At 37.9% G+C, this 22,553-nt stretch overlaps 2 protein-coding genes across 2 annotated transcripts; both read left to right on the top strand.

Moving 5' to 3' along the window:
• The first annotated feature begins 2,254 nt into the window (after positions 1 to 2,254).
• On the top strand, positions 2,255 to 7,548 carry LOC121420941. The gene is made up of 2 exons (XM_041615495.1): positions 2,255 to 5,273; positions 6,406 to 7,548. Exons 1-2 carry the CDS (start codon positions 2,958 to 2,960, stop codon positions 6,634 to 6,636), a joined length of 2,547 nt encoding a protein of 848 aa, XP_041471429.1. The 5' UTR covers positions 2,255 to 2,957; the 3' UTR covers positions 6,637 to 7,548.
• A 4,912-nt stretch (positions 7,549 to 12,460) lies between these two features.
• On the top strand, positions 12,461 to 18,999 carry LOC121420940 (actin cytoskeleton-regulatory complex protein PAN1-like). The gene is made up of 3 exons (XM_041615494.1): positions 12,461 to 12,879; positions 13,342 to 13,407; positions 15,804 to 18,999. Exon 3 carries the CDS (start codon positions 15,837 to 15,839, stop codon positions 18,972 to 18,974), a length of 3,138 nt encoding a protein of 1,045 aa, XP_041471428.1. The 5' UTR covers positions 12,461 to 12,879; positions 13,342 to 13,407; positions 15,804 to 15,836; the 3' UTR covers positions 18,975 to 18,999.
• The last annotated feature ends 3,554 nt before the right edge of the window (positions 19,000 to 22,553 follow it).

Raw genomic sequence — 22,553 nt, 5'->3', positions numbered from 1 at the left:
CTGAAATTTTGAGGAGCCAAATATTCAAAAATTCTGTTTCTATTGTATATTTCTTATGTTTGATATTTTGGTTTCATAATGAAGAAAAGTTCTTAAAATACTTTTTATCATTCCCAGACAATTATGAGCAATTTAGGTGTCATATGAGTTAAAAGATTGGATGTGCACTGTTAGGGATTGTGCCCCAATTGGCTCTCCATAGTTAAACCACAACTTTGAACCAGGGGTTTGATTTAAACTTGAGTTCATAATATGAGCTAGTGTGTTTATTCCCTGTGGAATTAGACTATCGGAGAAGTAGGCCAAGTGAGTATGAAATTGGTCAGTCTTGCTTTGCACGGTAATATAGAGTTCACTCTTCCTGGAGGTGGCATCAGTGTACCTTTGCACAGGTAGTCTATTTATTACAGGTAAAAGAAAGTAATTGCAGCATGAGAAAGCGCTTAAAATCAAGTTTAATTACCACCATTGAAATGGACCTATCTTTGTGAAATCATGAAATAGTAGCTGAAAACTGCTAATTCCGATGATAACTAACACAAAAAGGCATATATTGGACAGTGTTTGGAGCCCCCCCCCCCCCTGACCTTTTAAGGAATTCTCTGCTTATTTGCTAATTCCTCATCAATTCCACATTGTTTTCCAGAGACAATTTGCACATATTTTTTATTTATATATACAAACACTTGGGTGGTAATTTTATTGGATTCTTTTCGAACTCATTTTGATATCGTTATCACAACTGGTATAGTTATCTTTAAGTGGAAAATAACAGTCACTATAGAAGAGATCTTAAAAGAGATATATGTCATGTCTGTAACTTTTTCCTGTCTAGTCTACTCTATTGTATGTAAATTATTTAACTTTTCTTTTTCACTTTTTCAATGTTTTGGCCTTTGGGGATGTATTCTAAAGACTACTATTTTCTGCCAGTATTATATTATTTATATTCATGTATTGAGTCAATGTAACAATCTCAATTTATCGTTAAAACAATGATATTGTCTCATTTTAGAGTCTTTTGTTGCATTGTATTCATGATGTAAGAGAGGGGAGGGGGAGAGGGGGAAGAGAGAGAGAAGGGGAAGAGAGAGGGGGAGAGACACAGGGGGGGGGGGGTAATGATAAAAGAAAGGGGAAATAGAGGGAAGTTAGATCAAGATACTAAAGAGAAGACAACCCCCTCACCCCCCCCCCCAATATTTGGGGGGAGTGCTGCGCATTCAGTATATTGACCATGGAATATTTTTGGTTGCAGGTTATGTCTTTTTTCTTATTTTAACACTACATATAGGCTTATATACTGATGGTCCTCATATAAACTCATACTATATATGGCCTGTAATTTATCGTGATAAATGCAGAACAGCAGAGGGGTGTAGACACAGTCTTTCTTTTTTTAAATTTCTTAATAATCATATCCATCAAAGTTTGAATATTATTTGAAATATTCATGTTCAAGAAATGAAAAGAGTGTGTGACATATGTGATGCTACCTCATCTTACCAGGATTTGTAATAAAACCGAATACTATTTTACATCTATTATCTGCCTATCTTGTGGTTTAAAGGTCTATAATTTTCTTTAAGTATTATTGGGGGGAATTTTGCCCTTTCAAATCTATAAAAAAAAGACAAGATATTTGCCCCCAACACAACACAAATATGAATTCATGATGCAAAACTATAACAAAAATGTAAACAAATAAATATATAATGATAAAGCATTAGGTGAATATATGAGAAAATTAAAAGCCAGAGTCTCTGGATGGATAGGAAAAGTGCCTGGCACTTCCCCTAGACCATTAGCATAATCCTAAACCAGTATCGTATTGCGAAATATAAGGGCTTCCAATAGTGTTATGTGATGAAATATACATCACACTGTTATTCAGCATTCTTTGGGTTTTCCCAATTTTTCCCCGCCCGTTCGATCCCGAAAGATGTTTCGGAAGTGTTCGAGACTAATCGTTAGTTTCCGGAAAATTAACTAGTCTTTTTGCAAACTGTGCATTTTGCTCCACTTTATATTTTTCTCAATTACACTGTACAATTTCTCTTTAACTGGGCTTCTTGAAGAAGAATATTTAGCTATTAGTTGATGAAGTATTTTTAAATACAAATCGATATTATTTTTCACAAAATAATTTATTGAATGGATACATTAACATTTCAACGTCTGAAATTTAAATTTAAACATGACGTCATGTGCTAATAATGACGCAATTCATCATTCGGAGACAGTCGAGTCGAGTCGGCCTGCCTACCGCGCCGGTACGGTCATTCATTAACACACTTTAACATGACAGCCAATGTAATTTCGTAATCATGAATTTCCGCACGTAGTATTCGAACACCAAAAGCTTCACTTGTGTTGTATTTTCTTAAGTTTTCTACGATAAGAAATGGATGTGGAAGATTTATCAAATGTTTTGTCCGAAACCGCGAATTGTGAAAATAACTCTGATATCGTCAACAACTTTGATTTTCCTGAACAATATGTTGCACTTGCAGACACCTCTCCAATTTTTCGTGTATCTGTGCCGTCGACTGTGTACAAAGTGAATGGTGAACAGATTTGTATGCGCTGTATGAATGGAGGTAGGCCTAAGCTGAGGCCAACATTTCCTCACGACATAAAAACTCTGAATTCAGACGCCAGCCCTCCTATCTGTCGTTCCAGTAAGATGAAGCTTACATGGCATGCTTGGCATAGTTTAGCTTTCATGTCTTCATTTCAAGGTCATTCTCTTGTTCCTAATGAAAATGTCGGTGCCAACACGGCCCATCTTCAAAATGCGAATGATCAAGTTCAACTTCAAATTGATCTTTGATAGAGCAAAGATATTAGACTCTAAATTCTAAGTTAGACACTGATAAGTCAGAGACTAAATTTCTGAAGTTTCAAACAAGAATTCTCTTTAATTTTTCTATAAGCAGGATAAGAGAATTGTAAAAATGGCAGACGTTGCAGTCCGTAATTATAGAATGTCTCATCATGGACATCAAAGACAAAAATCTGAGAAGCAAAATTATAGCTATAGAAGTGGACGAGGGAATCCTTGTGCACAAAAATATCAAAGGAAGAATCCGAACTGGAGAGGTCAGAATCGGCCAACTTTCGTCCGTTTGGATAGCACTGGAGAGAATTCAGGAAGCAGCTGCGAGGATTTGAACGGAGCAATTTCCCCTGAAATTCAACAAGCATCAAATCACTGCCAGCCCAGATTTCAATCGCAGGACAATAAGTTTACGTGTACTCGTCAAGGTGTTGGTCTACTTGACAAAGTCAAATCAGCCTTAGGAGCGTCAAATCAGACTTGGCATCCTCCTCGGAGGGAGACGACCAGAAACTTGATGCAGTCGCAAGGGACCCTGTCAAATAGTCCAGACTCTCATCTTGCCACTTTAGATTCTGTAGCAGAAAAGTTAACCAACATGAGCATGCCGAAACACCCTCCGCATTGGGGTAACCCGATGGCAAACTCGCAGCAGAGTAGCCAGATGGGTCCACCCCGTCATAACGCCCAAGGCCAGTGGGGACGGACTTTTGTTCCGCAGGATAGAGGCCATGCGCCAATCTTCCATCCTTACCAGGGAATGAACCAATCCCCTTTTCTGGCATCGACACAAAATTATCAAAGGAACCTCTACAGTAATCCTTGGCATCAAATGATGGGTGGGAATAATCAACGTCATCCTCCTTATCATCAGGGATTCCATCACTTTGCTCCCCCTCCTCCTCCTTTTCCATGGCAACAGTTGCTAGGTCCCCAGATGATGCAAGGGTTTGCCCACCAGGGACCAATGAATAGAAACCAGAGAGCTCGATCTCCTCCAAAGAAGCCTAAGTGGAATAATGGACATGGAAATCGGCAAAGAACATTTCCTCAGTCAAAACCCAAGTCTCAGTCTCGATGGCATGCTGATCATAGCAGTTCTTCTGTAACATCTTCCTCTGAAACGTGTGTCCAAATCTCCAGTCAAATCAGATCATGTATTGACAAGACTGTTGTACATGTGCAAATCAACACATCTGAGGTTAAAAGTGATGAAACATTAGTAACTGCTGACTGTGGTTCAGAAGAATTCATAGGACATGTAGTTGACAGTAGTGCAATAATTTCACCAGAACGGACTGAAGACTTAGTAAAGACTAGTCAAGCTGAGGAACGTATTGCAAATTTTAGTGACCTCAGCAAGTCTAATACTTCATGTCTCATGGTAAAAGCAGATGAGGAAAATGTTGCTGTTCAAAATGAAAATTGTCAAACTACAAATGAGCGTAAAGATGGCAGTAAAAAGAATGAAGAAAGCGATTTTAATGAACGACACTCATCGATCGAACTTATTCTCGCCGACTACAAGGTACAATCCAGCACTCAAGATAAAGAGATGGCTCTTTCATCCAGCAGTGATCCTGAATCAGGAAGTGATTCAGACAGTGCAGTAGAGGCAAATGCAGATCTTTGGGAGAGTTTCACAGCAAGCGATGACCCATACAATCCTCTATGTGGCTGGCGCTGTAATGACAGTATTCAGGAGGGTCACCCTGGCACGAAGTTGTCTTTCCAAGAATGCCACATAGACTCTGGAACAGATGAGGGGGACAATTGGTCAGAGACGGATAGTGATGATGACTATGATAGTGGGGATGATAGTCCTGTTGACGATGTTGACACCAGTCTTCCAAGATCATTCAAGCTGTCCGATCCTCAGCTCCAGGAACTGAGAGACAGCCTCTCCTCGACACCCAAAGAGAAGCCAGATTCCGCTTCTGGTCATCACCCTTCAGTGGCCTTTATCCTTGGTTCAACCTCAAGTTCATCCGATGACGATGATGACGACGATGACTGGGACACTCTTGATGATCCCTCTACCCTAGAGGATGATCCTCTCTGGGACTCGTTCAACAGACCAAGGGACCCGTACAGTCCCATGGAGGCCTGGAAATGCCATGATTCTAATTTGTCTTCCAGCGTTCCCTCCCCAAGCCCTTCAACCCCATTGAGAAAAGACTCTGTTGAAGGACTAAGGACTTTGTTGCTAGCATCAACAGAACAAAAAGAGACACTACCTCGGATATGTGAGGGATTGCCTTCCAGGGAGAGCGACATTGAAATCTTTGACATTGCTACTATCAGGGTCCATGGGGCCAGAGATGATATTGATCTTGGATCACCCACAGTCGCTGAAGGTTCTATGAAGCGTGTTGCCAGTGCCAGCTGTCTACGGAGGTACCAGTTGACTCCACAAGACAAGGCTTCCAAAAAGGTATTAACCTTAACAGAGTCATACCCCTCCCCCCAAAAAAAAAATGCAATAAAAAAATGCTACAAAATACAAAGAAAGTAAGGAATTTGTTGTTTTGAGGCAAATGGCAAAACATTTCCCTTTCTCCTTATGGAAATAAAAATTTTGTCATAAAAAAATGATCGTTCATAATGCTTTCTTGATTTGATAAATGCTGTAAAATTGTGTACATTGTAGAAACACTCATTGCCAATTGCCTAGTCACGTAATAATAATAGGCATGCCGCATTATGTATAGCGCCATCTATCTAGAGACACATTGTTATTACATATTATTATTACCCCGGCTTTAGCTCGAGCTGCCTGTCAGCGCTCCTGCATTCAAGGAATTAATCCTACTGGGTACCCATTCATCTCACCTGGGTTGAGTGCAGCACAATGTGGATAAATTTCTTGTTGAAGGAAATTACGCCATGGCCGGGATTTGACCCCACGACCCTCTGTTTCAAATTCAGAAGAAGACTTATCCACTGGGTCACATTGCTCCTAGGCTCTTACATGTAGGCCTATAAATATTTCAAACCAGTGTGAATGTACTACATATATAGTTCATGTAACAATGACAACAATGAGATACATGGACATTGTACAATAACGTGTACGCTGGAGTTCTGGGAATGTACACAGTGTCAGTTTGTACATAGATCCCGTACAAATGTGATCATTTCATTCCATGCAGTCTGAATCTTGTACATTTTTTTTTTTGGGGGGGGGGGGTGACTGGAGCTTTTACAATGAATGCTTCATCCATGTACATTTTAGTTTATGTGTATGAACATGTTTGATGTATGCCAGGATTTACAATCTTTGTAGAATTAATTTACTTTCCTTTACATGCAACAAGGTCTATGGTTGCATCAGATGACTAGTACGCATGCATTGTATGACTCACAATGTAAAAAATAACCTTTACCTGGCTTTTTTCACCATTGCGCAATGTTATTGGTGTGTTGATGCCTAAGTGATGTTATGTCATTAAAAGCCGTCAAACCATTTTTTTCAGTAATATCTTACATGTACGCAGTACATACAACAACTTGGGTTGCAATATCCTTGATTATTCTGCTTGATTCGTTAATCAAAATATCCGCAGGTTCGCTTCTGCCCCGACTCGTCTTTCATCGTCCTTGTCGAGAAGGATCCAGCGTCCTGTGAAACCAACCCCACCCATGCCTCAGAGAACGACTGGCAAGCCTGTGCAAGGGATAGGATGAGATTCAAGGCACGCATTGATCAACTCTCTCGTGTACTCGACCCTGTTCTCACAAACACACATCGGGAGCAAGTCTACACATCTCGAATGGCAGAGGGGGAGGACAGATGACACCTTGACGGTCAAGAAGTAAATTGATTATTATTTTCCTAAATGTATTCTGTGATATTATGCTATATATTTGTTCCATTTATTTTTTTTGTTAATTATTTTAGTTTGTAAATGAGTTGATTCTTTGAAAACAATTTAGACACTCATAGAGATGTAAGGAGAGGGGACACTTGATTCTTTCAGTTAAATTTCTGTTGCTATGCATATTTTTTTTCTTCGAGCAAAGTAATACTTTTCCCATCATGTAAGTTTTCCTCGTACATGTAATTGCATGTCGTTAAGCCATTTTCACAAATGGTTTGTAAATTCTGTAGACCGTCCTATTCACAATTACATGTACATGGAGCCCATTCCCAAGCTTGCTTTTTACCCACAACATTTGTTTGTTCTTACTAAATTTGCGATTAAGTGAATCTTCTATATTTATCTTTAAATAGGTAAGAAAGCCTAAATATATTTTTTTTCCGGACAGTTTGTAATGACTTGATTCAATATGTATATGGGCCTTTTATTTTATTTCCCTGAGTGAGTGCGTGTACACAGGCCTGGTGTACAGCAAGTTAAACAGAATTTTGTTTTACTGACTCTTGGGGCATTTGTTTTGGACACGGCCATTTTCCTGTTTTAGCTACCCCTTTCCTGGTTGTATGGCAATATTTCATTTTTTTTCATATTGCCTTTGAGTTTAATATAAATATCTGGGTTTTTTTTAATGTACATGTATGTACATGTAACTCTTATTCAATTTATCCCTTTTTGGGGTGTAGATTTAGGTCCTTTAACATAATAGGTCATTTAGTTTTACAATTGATTATAATCTACAAAATTTCTAGCTTCATGTATTCATTTGCATGAACCAGGAGACTAATCAGTTGTAAATAATTGCTTACTGAGCCCTTATATTTCTTTTTCTTTGTTGTATGTTTAAATTAAGTGCCTTTTTCTATTAAATTGTACTCTTGTTATTTTCATCAGGTTGGTGTTTCATAAAGCTGTTGGTAAGTTATGACTGATGATCCTTTCTTACACACTAAATAATAATCTATGAACATTTAATTGTGAATATCATTTACCACAAGAAAGGGTCACCAGTCGTTCAAAAAGTGATTCTTAAATTTAGAACTACATGTGTGAACAGCTTCATGAAACTCCCCCCCCCCCCCCGCGATCTGTACCCAATTCAAACACAAAGCTTAGCGCTTAATCGTAGCCATAGGGCTGGTATTTTCAAGTATGATGACATTGATCATTGTGTGAAATCAAGCATACAAATCAGCTGTATGATCAATGACAAGATTTTGTGTTACTGGATCCTGATGATGGCATTACATGTACGTGTACATTCGCATGATATGGGCAGCTTTTGTCTTTATATGTGCAATTGTGCATTACATGTACACTACATGTATACATGAAGTGGATTTCAAATTGAATTTATCATAAGTTTACATGAGGGTTATTAACATGGGTCCTTTTTAAAGGAATGATAATTGATGAGTGGGAAGTGGCAATTATAACTACATGTAAGAGAGGTACAAGTAAAAGAAAAATCATAACTTCTGTAGAAACTGCTTTTAAATTTGTACTTAAAAAAATTAAATAGGGAATGAGTATTTCTTTTCTTGACCTACATGATATGATCATTTACATCAGTTTACAGCACAATTATTTAGTCACACTTATGAATTATTTCATTGTAGGGACTAGGGGGTCGATGTGGCTATAATGTAATATGTACATGAAATGTAATGCACATGTACACAGGGGTAGTAAATGTGTCCCTAGCTCCCCAACCCATGCATGTACTGTATGCCTAACTGCACCTGTTGTACATGTATATATGTTAATTTCACAAACATACACATCAACGTGTATGGGTATGGTATACATGCACTGTGACAAGGGATGCCAGTAACACAAATGGAATTTGCTGGTATGTGCATGTACATGTACACAAGGTAGGGGAGACCGGGGTTAGTTGGAACATGGGGTAAGTTGAAACATCGTAATTTTCTTTAACGCAGGGCAGCATTACATAAATTTACTTAGCATGCGTTTAAGAAAATTACAATGTTTCAACTTATTCCATGTTCCAATTAATCCCGGTCTCCCCTACTTACACTTCCACATCATATTGAAATGAAAGAAAGAATTACGCTTTTGTCAAGTGATTTTCATATACATGTACACGTATGACTTGGGACCATGTAGATATCCAGTATCAAAGATGCTTTAGTCTAAGCCAATTTTCTTGGTCTAAGGGGGTGTTGCAAGAAAATATTTGCAATCAATCGCAAATATTCTTTTACAATTTTACAATTGTTTAATCACTTTTAGCTTTAGCAAATCAGATTACAGTCCTTGTTTCATGGAGCAGATTAGCAATCAATCACAATTTTGCAATTAATTGCACAGCATTTGCTGGATTTCGGGAATGAAAATAGACTTGCGATTGATCGCAAGTTTCTTGCAATGCCCCATTAGTCTAAGACCACATAGAGTTAATAAATTGCATCTAAATTGATTAGACCAAGTGGCTTAAAAAAAATTGTTTTTGACTTCCTCAAATACTTTCGTGTTTATTAATACAGTGAAACATTTACATATTACATATAACCCTGTGTGTTCGGAAATGTGTATACACTTTGTGTGTGTTCTGATCAGTCACCTCTGTCATAGTCAGATGTTAAAACCTCTTATCTGAGCTTTACCACAAAAAAGGATCTCTCCAGTTTATAATGTCTTTTTGCATACAAGTGGGAACATTCTTTTGACTACATGTAGGAAGACTTCTGTACTGTTATCAGAGACTGTTTTCAGACAATAAGAGGTCACCAACATTGCCATATTAAAAAAAAATACAACCTTTTCTCTTTTAATAGCTACATGTACCCCCATACATGTATATCTATTTTTTTTTTTTTGAGATGAGAGGTTTCAGCACCCCAGTTGCAATAGAAATGTAAATGAGTTCATATTGTATGCGGTTATCTATTGTTTGAACTATCATTTCAGTCAATATATCTTGTTTGTTTTGATCCTTTTAACCTTTCATAGGTCACCATAAAAAAATGATGCAATAGAGTGACAATGCACTCTGATTAGCATGTGTTCAACTAAAGGCATATATTTGCTGGGAATTATTGGCTTACACATCACCTCATAATTAAATTTCATTAGAAAAATTGATTGTAATAGCAAAGAATGTTTTCGTGGAAACCATTCCATAAAAGTTGTAAGCTCTGTTTATTTCAGTAAAATCCTTGGTTATGATTGGTTGAAGATTATTTACCATTCTTTGACTGTTACTATGGTAACTGTTAAAGAATGGAAATGGCAACTTGCCAGTGCTGGCAACCTTAATGAAACTTTTTCCACGTCATAAAAAATGATCTGTTTGAATTCTATTGAGCTTTATTTACAAATGTATTGCTTTCTTTTTACTGAAGTACAGTGTTTGATTTTCAGTTCTTAAAGTTAGATATTTTATGTCCAGATTATATTTTTTATCTACATCTATGTAGCCTAAACATATCTTATGGCAGTTTTTCTGAGCATCTAAAGCTTTCATTGATTGTCATTGGAATTTAATGGGATGTAGATTTTCCTTTTGGAAAAAAAGAAAGAAAAACTTGTTATTCTGTTGGCTTTATTTCATTTTGACATGAGAAAACAATTTCATTTAAGTCAGGTTTTTGATATATTTGATCGCATATTTTGACAAAACTCTTGATTCTGAAATAACAATGACAAAAATGTTTTTGAAAAATGCTGTTTCATATACAGGTACATTGTGAAATTGATATCTTTGGGGGAAATTAATTGATTTTACTTGAGCAGTTGATATTTTAGTCTAAAATTATTGGGGAATTACTAGAGTACTACTGAAATTGAAACTATTTGTATGTTCTGAAACTGAAGTATGTCAATAATTAATAAAATATATCTGAAGGAAATTTGATTAATTCAACAATTTGAAATGCTTTGTGTGTATGTCTGTTTAGAGTTAGATACATTGTTGCAAGTAGAATCGTGGGAGAGGATTTAATGGAAGAAAGAATTAGTAAAAATTATGAAATATGGAGAGAGAGAGCGCGCGCGTGAGGGGGAGAACAGTGAGAGAGGGGGATGAATGTGAGAGAGGGGGGGAGAGAGAGATGGACACGAGCAGAAAGAAGGGGGTGGGGAGAAGGGGGAGAGGGTTAAGAAGGGGATAGTTGAGGGAGGGGGAAGTTGGATGAAACAAGGAGAAAGATAAAATGAGGAGGAAGGGAAGTGAGAATTAAGCTAGAGATGGAGGAGGTGGGGTGAGAGAAGCGGAAAGAAGGACAGATGGAGGGGTGGATGAAAAGACATACAGGGGAGGAAAGGGGAAGAAATAAGGATGAGAAATGACAGGTTTGGGTCGTGTAATTTTATATCACCCCTTCCGTTCCATGATTATAAAGCTAGTCCTCCCCACACCTTACTACTTTTGTACAGTCTCTGTGAGTCCTGTCGCCTTTCCCCTGTGGGGCTTTAAGTCTCACCCCCCCCCCCTCACGCTAAATAGAAGCATTTTTAAAACATCTCGTCGGGGAAAAGACAGCGTTGTGGTGATGGTGATGACGATGATAATAATGATATGATGATGACATAATAATGATTATGATGTTGATGATTGTGAATGGTGAGGATGGGGATGAAGAAATGATGATGGTGATAATGATGTGGTGATGATGGTGATAGTGATGAAAAATGGTAATTTCATTTCAACGAAAATAAATTTGGCAAGCAAAAAAAATGGTTGTCATCACAAAAATAAGGTCATTTTGTCCTAAAATACATGGTTTATTTCGATTTTAAATGATGTATTTCTTACCATCATAAAAGACCACAAATAGTAGGGGGACATTTGATATTGTGTCCCCCTACTATTTTGAGTAGGAAGGGCACGTCCCCTTGTCCCCCCTGGGATTTCCGCCCATGATTTAAAAACTTTTTATGGTTAAATGAAACGTGTCCCTGGGACTGGTTTTTATTATCAGGTCATCCGGTCGCACAATCAGTGATTTGATCTTTTTTTAAAATGAAACAATTTAGATTAAATATCTGAAGATGAGTAAAATTAGGATCTGAAATCGAAATTATTATTGATGTTTGCATGAGGAGGGAAGAGACCAAAAAAAAAAAACATAACCGAGAATTTTAGGTAAAACTTTGAAAAAAGGGCGAATTTTCTCCCAGGGATAATAAATGTCATTATCTTTTCCAGATGCACTTTTCGAAAAGGCCATAAGAAGCAAAAAAAAAAAAAAAATGGGTCAAATTCTGTCAAGAGGGTGAAGGCACTCGATCCACCCCCTAGCTGCCTTTTCAGAATGCTCAAGGTACGATAATGGAGATGCGTGATACTGAGGGGAGGGAGGGGGGGGGGGGGGGTCTAGGAAATGTATGTCTACGCTCTGCAATGACATAATTAACATGGAGTGCAGAGCAGAATTTCAACAACAAAACAGTCGTGAGCAAGCAAAAGAAAAAAAATACTTCTATATAATAAACAAAAAACTAATATTTGCGATTAATAGATTTTAGCAATATATCTTTGATAAATACTTCGAGCCATTTCCCCCCTCCCTTTCCTTTCCTTTTCTTTCCTTTCCTTAACCCCTATCTATATACACCAGTGCCACTTTTTAATGTCCGTTTTTTTTCCTTTCCTTGTTGTTGAAAAATTTTGGGGATGGGGGGGGGGGGGCGGGCATGGCCTCAAATGCAGCTCCCCAATACACCAGTGCATGACACAGTCTGATTTGGATGACCCCTCCTTGAATACGCCCTATACACCTCAACATCATGCGTATAAATAGAATAACCGAAAACGGGATCAATATCATCTCCCCACCCCTTTGTAAAACAAAGTAACAAAGACACGATCAGAAGTTCTTATCGATCGATTCGAGCTTTCGTCTTCTTCTTCTCCTCAGTTACCATAATACACCGTATACTAACATTCCCATACCGTGACGTATTATTACGTATCATTGAATAGTCTTTACTATTTCATGTCACATAAGGTGAATATTATATACAGCTATATTCTAAAAGAGACGGATAAAGAAATACATGGAGATTTCGAAACTACAGATATTCGCGTTTTTTAAAATCTAATTCCTGGAAATTAATCAGGAAACAGAATGTTTCTCGAAAATGCTTATCAAGCCGTTTTGGAAAAAGATGTTAGAGATGTGAGCAGGCCTGGAGGTTAGTATTTATCAACTTCATATGAAATATACTTTCTTCATTTCCTTGTCATATTTTTTCTTCATTTCTTAAATGAAAATACTCAGTTTACAGGATCGAATGTTTCAAGATATAACTTAGGCTACCTTCGTGTATAGTTGGGAAAATAGAGGCATGTTGGCCGAGCTATCATTGAAAAAAAAATAATTTACTAATATCTAATTAGTTTGAAACCTCTAAACCTATATTATATTTTGACAAAAATATCCCCGTTGCTTTTCACCATAATAAAGAAAGTTGAAGGCCAATACGCTAAAGAGTAAGCCTACTTGTCTATCTTCTCGAAATTAATGTGTTTTCAACCATTCTTAACTGCCATATATTCATATTTTCTTATTGGGACTACTGCTAAAATTGAACTCCTTGTTTTATATTGATAACTATCTTTCTCATTTTTCTGTTTCCTATTTATTTTCTATACAGATAACTAAATAATTATGTTTGGAGAGACGAAGAGCTACCATGGAATTCATCGCCATAAATAATTATGTAAGTAACGGCTTCTAAATTAACTGGCGTAAAGATGGGGGGGGCTTGGGGCTCTTGCCCCCAAGCCCCCCCCCAAAAAAAAAAAAATCACGACCAAGAAAAAACAAGAGGAAAGAGAGAAAAGAAAAGTAAAGGGATAAGGGTGAAATTTCAGATTATTTTCTTAATTTTATGTCAAAATCTATCACAAATTTGGATTTTTGTAATAAAAAGGTTGAAATATTTGCTGGCTCGCTCGCAAATTTTTAATTAAAATTACGTAATACACCACAATGAGCCCACTCAAAATTGTTTTCTCAATACGCCATCACTGCAGTAAAATCTATCCGAAAATTACGTTGTTGCAATCAACTGATCTTACTTGAAAATATCCATCAACATTTTAGCAGAACCTCCGGGGGGTGGGAGGAAATGATTTTACCTGAACATTTATTCATTATGTATTCATTCATTCATTCAATACATTCACCCATTTATATATTATACAATCTGTCTACTCATTTATTTGTATACTATTTGTATACTATTAATACTATTCTACTAATTCCACCATTTTCTTGATATATTAATAAAAGGTGGGGATCCCTTTCTCCCTTCCTGTATTATTTTATTTTGTTTGTTAATCTGAAATATTCTCGTCACATCCGCGAATGCCTCTATCAGGGACCAAAATTAAATGGAAAGTAATACCCTGCGTAAATTCATGTAAACAAACAAAATTGGATACGTGATACCAGTCAGAAAATATTCAGTAAATATTAAAAAAAATGAATAAACTCCCCAGGGAGTGGAGGATGTACACACATTGTGTGCGGGAATGACTGATTGAATCCGACGACCGGGGTAATAATATATCTGTAAAGCGCTTAGACACGTCGTTCAGATGAATTAAGCGCTATATAAAAGCGGATTATTATTAATAAACGAATAGATAAATAAATTAATAAGCGAATACAGATAAATGAATAAGTGAAATAGATAAAATAAATGATAAAATGTTGATTCACTTCTCCTCTGCACGAGATAAGGCATAGATCAAGGCGGGTGAGATCTTCATACATGAACTTCTTTTTTTTCTTAGCCAAATTATCTCCGCGGGCATCAATAACCCTTTTTTTCGGTTGACTTTTTTTCTTCCAAAGTGCCCCTCCCAAACTGGTAAATACTGGATCCGCCCCTACCTGAAATACTACTAATAGAACCGATGTTTTGTTTGCATTATTTCTTGAATTCCTACGTAACTGCATGTGGACATATTTTTCAGGGTAAATTTTTTACTCTTAGTTCTAAACGTAATAAATGTTTAGATGCTAGTATAACACTATAATATATTTTCGTGCGATGATGGAAAATTATTCAGGAAAAATCACGGGAAAAATTAACTTATCAAAGTTTTACAGTGGCGGATCCAGAAAGAAACGCCTTAAAGGGGTAAACTCCGATCTGAAGATGATTTTATTTAAATAAAGAAGAGTATAAGCTTTACCGAGAAAATGCTGAAAATATCATAAAAATCTGATAATTAATGAAGTTATTGATGCAAGATTTATGTATGCACGTCATCATTAAAAATCATTAGATGTGCTGATGACGTCATTACCCCAGTTTCCCTTTTAGGTTATTACATGAAATCATAAATATTTTTTTATTTTCTTACGTGTGTATGATAAGTCTCCCTTCTAATCAAGTGGCAGCAATTAATGTCTATTGTATTAAGTCAGTCGTCAATCAATTTTCCAAAAAAATTCTCTGACGACAAACTTTGAATAATAGAATTTCATATGATATAAAATACAAAAGGAAAAGGGGAATATTACATCAGTTTGATCATTCAATATTTACGAAGACATGCAAAGAGCTGTATCACCGATAAATGTAAATCTTTAAAATGTTATAACTTTATTACTCCTGTTCAGATTTTGATTAAAAGATTTAAGTGTTTTATTCGTCATTTAAAATCATATTATTGTCAACCTAGAGTAGCCCCTTTAATATATTTTCGGACAAGTAATCTCACCCCCAAAGGAGGCCAAATGTCACAATATTTACGATTTTCCACTACACTTGTTGACAAGCAGAGCCCCCCCCCCAAAAAAAAAAAAATCACTCTAATCACTTTCCTCATTGGCACCAAGGAAGGGGAATTTTTACACTCTCTTTTTTTATGAATATTTTTTTTTCGGGGGGGGGGGGGCTGGGCTGGATCCGCCACTGCTTAAAAACGTCATGATATTGGATATCATATTTGCAAAAAAAGATGAAGATAAGTTAAGGCAATGACCAAAGGGATATTATGCTCATTGTTGTGGATAAATTCAATATAGTTGTTTTTCTTGGAAAATGTTTTACTCAATAATTTCATTTTTTTTATATTCTTTCATTCTTTTTCTTTCCAGGATATGAACGAACTATGTCAGTGACCTCGCGGGATGGGTGACATTCAGACTTTCAGCTACGTCGCCCCTCCGAAGAAAAAGAAAAAGAAGAAGAAACCCCCAGGCGACAAAGATAACCCAGAGCAGAAGGACGAGGAAGAGAAGAAACAAGAACCGAAACCTGAGGAGGATGAGGAGCTGGTGAAAGAGAGACAACGCCGGGAAGAGTCTTTGAGGAGGGCTGAGATTTTGAAGCAGAGGAAACGGGCAGAAGCAGGAAGGGGTAGAGGAAGAGGCAGAGGTAGGGGAAGGGGGAGAGGAAGAGGGCGTCCTCCATCACAAGGAAGGGGTGCACCTCCACCTAGAAGTGCAGATGGTGGTGATAATCAGGACAGAGGGAGAGGACGAGGAAGGGGTAGAGGCAGAGGAAGGGGGTCTCGTCGAGTTGGAACTCTCAGCAACAAACCACCCCTTGAGAGCATCCAGGAGGGACACGAAAGCCGGGTCTCCACCCGTCAGGCTTGGAGCAGACCACCAACATCTCAACAACAGGAAGAGGAGAAAAGAAAACGAGAAGAGGAGGAGAAAAGAAAACGAGAAGAGGAAGAAAGATTGAGGGAAGCCGAGGAGAAAAGGAAACTTGAGGAAGAGGAGAAAAGGAAAGAGGAAGAAGAGGCTAGAAAGAGACAAGAGGAAGAAGAAAGAAAACGAAAGGAAGAAGAGGAAAGAAAGCAGAAGGAAGAAGAAGAGAAGCGTAAGGAAGAAAATAAGCCAAAGGAAACGAAACCTGCCAACAAGTTTACGAGGGTTGCCAGGATGTCGTTGTTTATGAAGAAAATGTTTGGCAAAAAGGAACCAGTTGAGGAGGCGCCTGAGCCCCAAAAGGAGGATGAACAGAACAAAGAAGAAAAACCAGAAGAGGAAAAGCCAGAAGAACAAAAGCCAGAAGATGAACCACAGCAAGAAGGAACATCCGAAGAAGCCAAAGAAGAAGAGGAGCCAAAACCCGAGGAACCTACGGAAGAAGTAGCTGAGGAGAAGAAAGATCTTGAAGAAACAGCAGAGAATCCGGAGGAAAAACCAGTGGAGGATGTCAAAGACGAAGAAACAAAAGAGGACACACCGAAGGAGAGTGATAAAGAAGAAGAGGCTGGAAATACTGAAGATAAAGCAGAGGTTAAGGATGAAGATCAGCCGAAAGAGGTTGAGGAAGAGGAAAGTAAATCCGTTGTTCAGGAAGATAGATCGACAGAAGAACCCAACGAGGTGACTGAACAGCCTCCCGAAAATCCTCCAGAGGAAGCAAAGACAGAACAAACTGTAGCGGAAGAGAATAAAGCTGACAACTCCCTGGAGGAAGATGAGGAAGTGAAGGAAAAACAAAGGGGTATACTGTCGAAGTTATTTGGGAGGAAGAAAAGTATCTCAAGTAAGACAGGATCACAAGTAACATTACGAACTCCAAGCATGGCCAATATCAATGCCTCAAGGACAACTTTAAACAGCATCAAAGAGGAGTCAGATAAAGGAGCTGGGTGGGGGAAAGTTAAGTCTCTATTCTCACGTGCAAAAACCCCAACACCAGAACCACCTAAGGAACCTACTCCACCACCGCCTCCACCTCCAAAGGAACCGACCCCTCCACCACCACCTCCCCCAGAGGTTGCTAAGAAAGTAATAGATGATGAAACAGCGGGTGCTGCACCAAATCTTGCAGATAAACCACTTGGTGACAACACAAACAGACCCATTGTCATCATCAATGCATCTGGCAGTGATTCCGAGTTCCAGAAGACTTTGATTGCAGCTTTGGGAGGGAAAGTCCCAGATGAGGTTGAAGGAGAACAGCCAAGGGTCCAACAACCAAATGGTAGGGCATATGGTGGTTTTCAAGGAGGAGTGCCAGGGAATCCAATGATGATGCCCATTATGATGCCATACCCAATGCCACCTCCACCAATGCCATACTATGGCATGAACCCATACGGCTATGGGCCTCCTATGATACCACCACAACCACAAATGCAATATCCTCATGGACAGTATCCGCAGCAACAGCCACCACCACCACCCCAACAAACCTATGAGCCAATCAACCAACAGCAGAGAGATTTCATTCAGAACATGCCCATTAGTGGCGCACAAGTTCAACCAAAGAAAGAAGTCTTGTCAGCAACAGAGCAGCTTATTGAAACAAACCCGGCCAGAGTCATCAGTGAACCTGCTGCAAAGCCACAATGGTCTAAGAAAGAGCAGAAACGTGAGGAGATCCGTCTCCGCGTCAGGAAGAAACTTGCTCAGTCTGTACAGCAGGTTGAAGAAAACGTACAATTCAGTGATGAGCAGTTTGAAGACAGTGATATCGATGATGAATTCTACAATGCTACCTTGCGGAAGAGGGATCGGAAAAAGAAGAGATCAATAGCTGACTTCAATGAGCTGCAAAAGGAAGAGATGGCCAGGAAATCCAAAATAGAAGCGGAGGAAAAAGCCAGAAGAGAAGCAGAACTTCAGGAGGAGATGCGTCGTAAGGTGGCTGAAGATGGAATGAACACTCTTCTTGCCATGATCAAAGGAGAAGAAGTTCCTGAGGACAAACCCAATGAAAGTGATGGCGATGAGAAAAGTGAAACAGGTAATCCTCCCAAGGAGACAGATAAACAGGAACCCGTGACGACTGATCAGGAGCTTCCGAAGAAGAGCTCAAAAAAAGAATCCAAGAAAAAGAAAGACTCTTTCAAAAAGCCCTTTGACATAGACGCTGAATCTCCCATTATATTCCCAAATGAACAAACCTATGATGACTTCAGTAGATTTGTGTCTGAATTCACCAAAGCAAATGGATTCACTTCGCCATCTCCAACGGGAGACAGATCCCCTGCTCCTGCGGATGAGAAGGTGTCGGCGTCAAGTTCAGAGAACCCTTCCCCTTTCAGTATCACCATTGCAGACGACCTCATGGCAATGATAAGCAACTCATCAAGTCCTGCAAGGACTCCAAACAAGTCCTCAAGCAGTCGAGATAAAAATCCTAAGACAGCTAAAAGGCAGGAAAACCTTGCATCTGTTGGGTCATCATCTCCAACGGCCGACTTGCAGAAGAAGCAGAAGACGGATGCTCAGCAATGGTTGTTTGATGCTCAGGTCAAGCTCTTAGAGGCCAAAAGACTTCTTAGTCCACATTCAAAATAAATAATGTGATCGTTGGTCTGATGGATGTTCTAAATATGGCCCATGCTCCAACTGTTTGAAGACAAATCAATAGAAGCAAAGTTTCACCTTCATTCAATTTTACAAGCCAAATATTCAAATTATTCAGAATGTCAGTTATGTTGGTTATATTATGCTTTTTTTATTTACCTTGGAATCATTTTACCCGATGACTATTCCCTAATTAAGTAGAAAATTGAGATGCATAATCAAATTGATACATGCCAAAGACTTGTTACGCTGGAACATTGCAGAAAATGGCAAAAGCTGTGCATCTGGCGCAAAGAGCACTGAATGTTAATCGGAAGTCATCTAATGAGTGAATTACCTTAGATTGTTTTATATGTGCAATAGAATATACAAAAGAAATCCTTTATAAATATCATTTGTCAATTATCTTGATTTGTTAGACAATCAAATAGGGAAATAAGTTATATTGTTGTGAAAGTACATGGGGCACAAAAGAACTAGAGAATTGAGAGGATATAGATAAAAAGAGGAGGGTGAGGAAGAGAGGTCCAGAGGGAGGTATGAGAAGGGCCAAGAGGGAGACAGAAAGAAAGAGACAGAGAGAAAGAGGAAGAGATGAAAAAGAAGGAATGCTTCAGAGAGGAACAATAAATGTGAGAGAATGTGAATAAAATGAGAAATCTTGATAAGGACAGAAGAACAAGAATAGTAGAAAGGGAGAGATAAGAAGGAAGAAAGAAAGAAAGGGAGGAAAAAAGGAAAGAAAGAATGAAAGAAAGGAAGAAATAAAGAAAGAGGGGAATAATAGGTACAGTGTGACTTACATGGGAGAGCATGATAAAGAGCACCGAGAGATGAAGATAAGAATGGGCTGTATCAACTTCATCTACTACCAGATGATCTAATAGTTGGTTTGTATGTCAAATACCATCATATGGCTACACCCACTTGGTCTACTAGCAAATGGTCTAATGCTCTGATTGTCTAACACCATCATGGCTCAACCCACTTGGTCTACTAGCAAATGGTCTAAAGTTCATATTGTCTAACATCTTGGTTAAACCCACTTGGTCTACTGCCACATGATGTAATGACCATTTGGTCCAACCATCGATCAGGCTACATGTAGTACTCAGTTGGTCTAACTATGAACAAATCAATGCCAAGACAGTCAAACTTCCACTTTACGATGGAAAAAATAAATCATTTCATCTGGACTTTGATTGAAACAGAGGACAGTCCGATCCGGGACACTTCTTCAGCTCTTCTGAATTGGCGGGATATCGTTGTTGCCGATTGGCGCCGAAGCACAGTCGACGTTATTGTCTTGGAGACGTTGAGGAATTTTTCAATCATAATAATCCTCTGTTTCAATCAAAGTAAGTCCAGATGAATAGATTTATTTTTTCCTGGATGAATCAAACCATACATCAGTTTAAACTTCCACTTTGTCTTCTTGTTATTTGGAACTTTGTCAAATAAATTATCTACAGTAATCATAGACATAGACTAAAGGGATCTTAGACCAAATGGATATAAGATGAAATTAGTATATTTTTTAAACTGGAATTTAGACAAAATGGTTAATGGGCTAAGTAGCAGTGAGACCAAACGGTAAGTAGAAGGGCTGGTTCTAGACGACTGAGGATTAGACCTTGTGGATGACCAGGTAAATGGCCAACTCGTCCACTCACCACATGGTCTGACTTCATTTAGTCTAATGCCATTCCGTCCATCAACACATCGTCTAACAACCATTAAGTCCAATCATCACTTCATCTAATCACCAGTTCGTCTATGACCATTTCGTCTAATATCCATTTATTTTTCTTTCACTTTGCCCAATTAACACTTATTCCAAGTAGACCAAATGGTATATGGACTAAATGGCTATTGGACCTATTGGTTACTAGACAAAATGGTGAGTGGACGAAATGGCAATTAGACCATGTGGACAGTGGCCGGACTGATACAGTGGTAGACGAGTTGGTAATTGGACGAATTGGCATTAGACCAATTGATAGTAAGCCGATGACCAATGGAAGAGAGGAAAACTGGGTGTTAATATGTAGACCAAATGGTAATTTCTTGTCAATGCTGTTGTTCTGGAAGCTAGGTCTAAAAAATTGGAAATTACACCAATTATCTACAATAAATATTACACATTTATTTTCAAAAAATAGTATTCTTTTGGCACACAAGTAGCAAAATATTATAAATCTACAATTATTATCATGATAATTGTATTCAGCAAGGCATAATAATGGTATTCCTGAATTAAATTTGAATCAAATATTTCAGAGGAAATGTGCATTACAAGAAAATACTGAATAATACTGCTTACCATAGTGTAAAACATGAATGACTGAAGGAAACAAATTAATCTAAAATAATTGAAAATAAGACTAGTATAGTTTCAAGGATATTTCATTTTGCTGAGATATTTATATTATAAAAAAGTGCAGCTGCTATTTCAAAGAACCTTACAATAAAGACTATTTTGCAAACTATACATAGCTTTATAAACAACTTCAATATGTAGTACAAAGCTGAAAGTTTTTTTGTCTACCTTTCAAAAAAAATATGACTTCTTTATATAATTTCTTTCAAATTGCAGAAAATTAAAACACTTTGTTCGAAACAAATATATTCCATGTAGACTGCCAAAAGTGTCTATCAACACTACTTGTATATCAACTTTGATGACTGATTGAAAAAAAATCTTGGAAAACACAATTGGATTGCTTCCCTTCTTTCATAAAGTAGTGCATAGCTTTTGATGACATAGCCTCAAACACTTCCAGTACCAGCTGCACAGAGACGTTGTGAGTGCTAAAAGAGGTCTTGTTAAAACGGGTTATGTCACGGTGATGCCTAATGTCACAACAGATACATGTACATGTTATTTATATCTTGGATCAACACTTGACATCAAAGCGTGAAAGATGCGACTGGACCTGCCCTTAGTGCTCTGTGGGTGCTAACCACATTTCTGTGCAGCTTGTACAGGCCAGTACTATGGACCCATATTTGACTCAAATTTTTTATTTAAGATGTGGTTTACTGTGGATAGCCAATTATGACACATATCTCTAACGGTACATGTTCAATTAGTCAACTCAATTGACACTCAAATCACTCATAATCACCTGCTAATAATAACTCAACATCAAACTTCACATCAAAGGCCTACAAAAACAATTAAAAACAAAATTTTGACATTGTTGGCTTCCAATATTGTAGCACAGAATTAGGCCTTGGCCTTAATTGAATAGGATTTTATAATGTCCCAGATGAGAAGCATTTCTTTTCTTTTGTTTGTCTCCTCCAATGATTTCTACATTCTGACCACTGCCAATGACACCAGATTGGATGTTCCAGATTGGTGATATACATGACTGGAGAGCTGTCTCACAAAGAGTTGTGATGCTGTGGAATCAAATCAAACTTCAATTGCAACTGATCTGAAGTTTTTGTCTCTTATATACATAATCATAGATCAATCGCAATTTGATTTATATCAATCGCAACTCCATGTTAGACAGGGCCCTTTTCTTGGGTACAACATCAGGGATGCGTTTCATGAAAGGA

This window comes from Lytechinus variegatus, chromosome 9 (genome assembly GCF_018143015.1).
Source record: "Lytechinus variegatus isolate NC3 chromosome 9, Lvar_3.0, whole genome shotgun sequence".
Taxonomy (NCBI): domain Eukaryota; kingdom Metazoa; phylum Echinodermata; class Echinoidea; order Temnopleuroida; family Toxopneustidae; genus Lytechinus; species Lytechinus variegatus.
Note: the sequence above shows the minus strand (reverse complement) of the source record. Positions and strands in the feature narration are given on the sequence as shown.

Bases quoted from the DNA above. Each gene is read 5' to 3' on its own strand.
- LOC121420941 (XM_041615495.1), top strand. From the start codon at position 2,958: ATGGCAGACGTTGCAGTCCGTAATTATAGAATGTCTCATCATGGACAT. The intron at 5,274-6,405 runs GTATTAACCTTA...AAATATCCGCAG, and splicing joins AAGACAAGGCTTCCAAAAAG to GTTCGCTTCTGCCCCGACTC.
- LOC121420940 (XM_041615494.1), top strand. From the start codon at position 15,837: ATGGGTGACATTCAGACTTTCAGCTACGTCGCCCCTCCGAAGAAAAAG.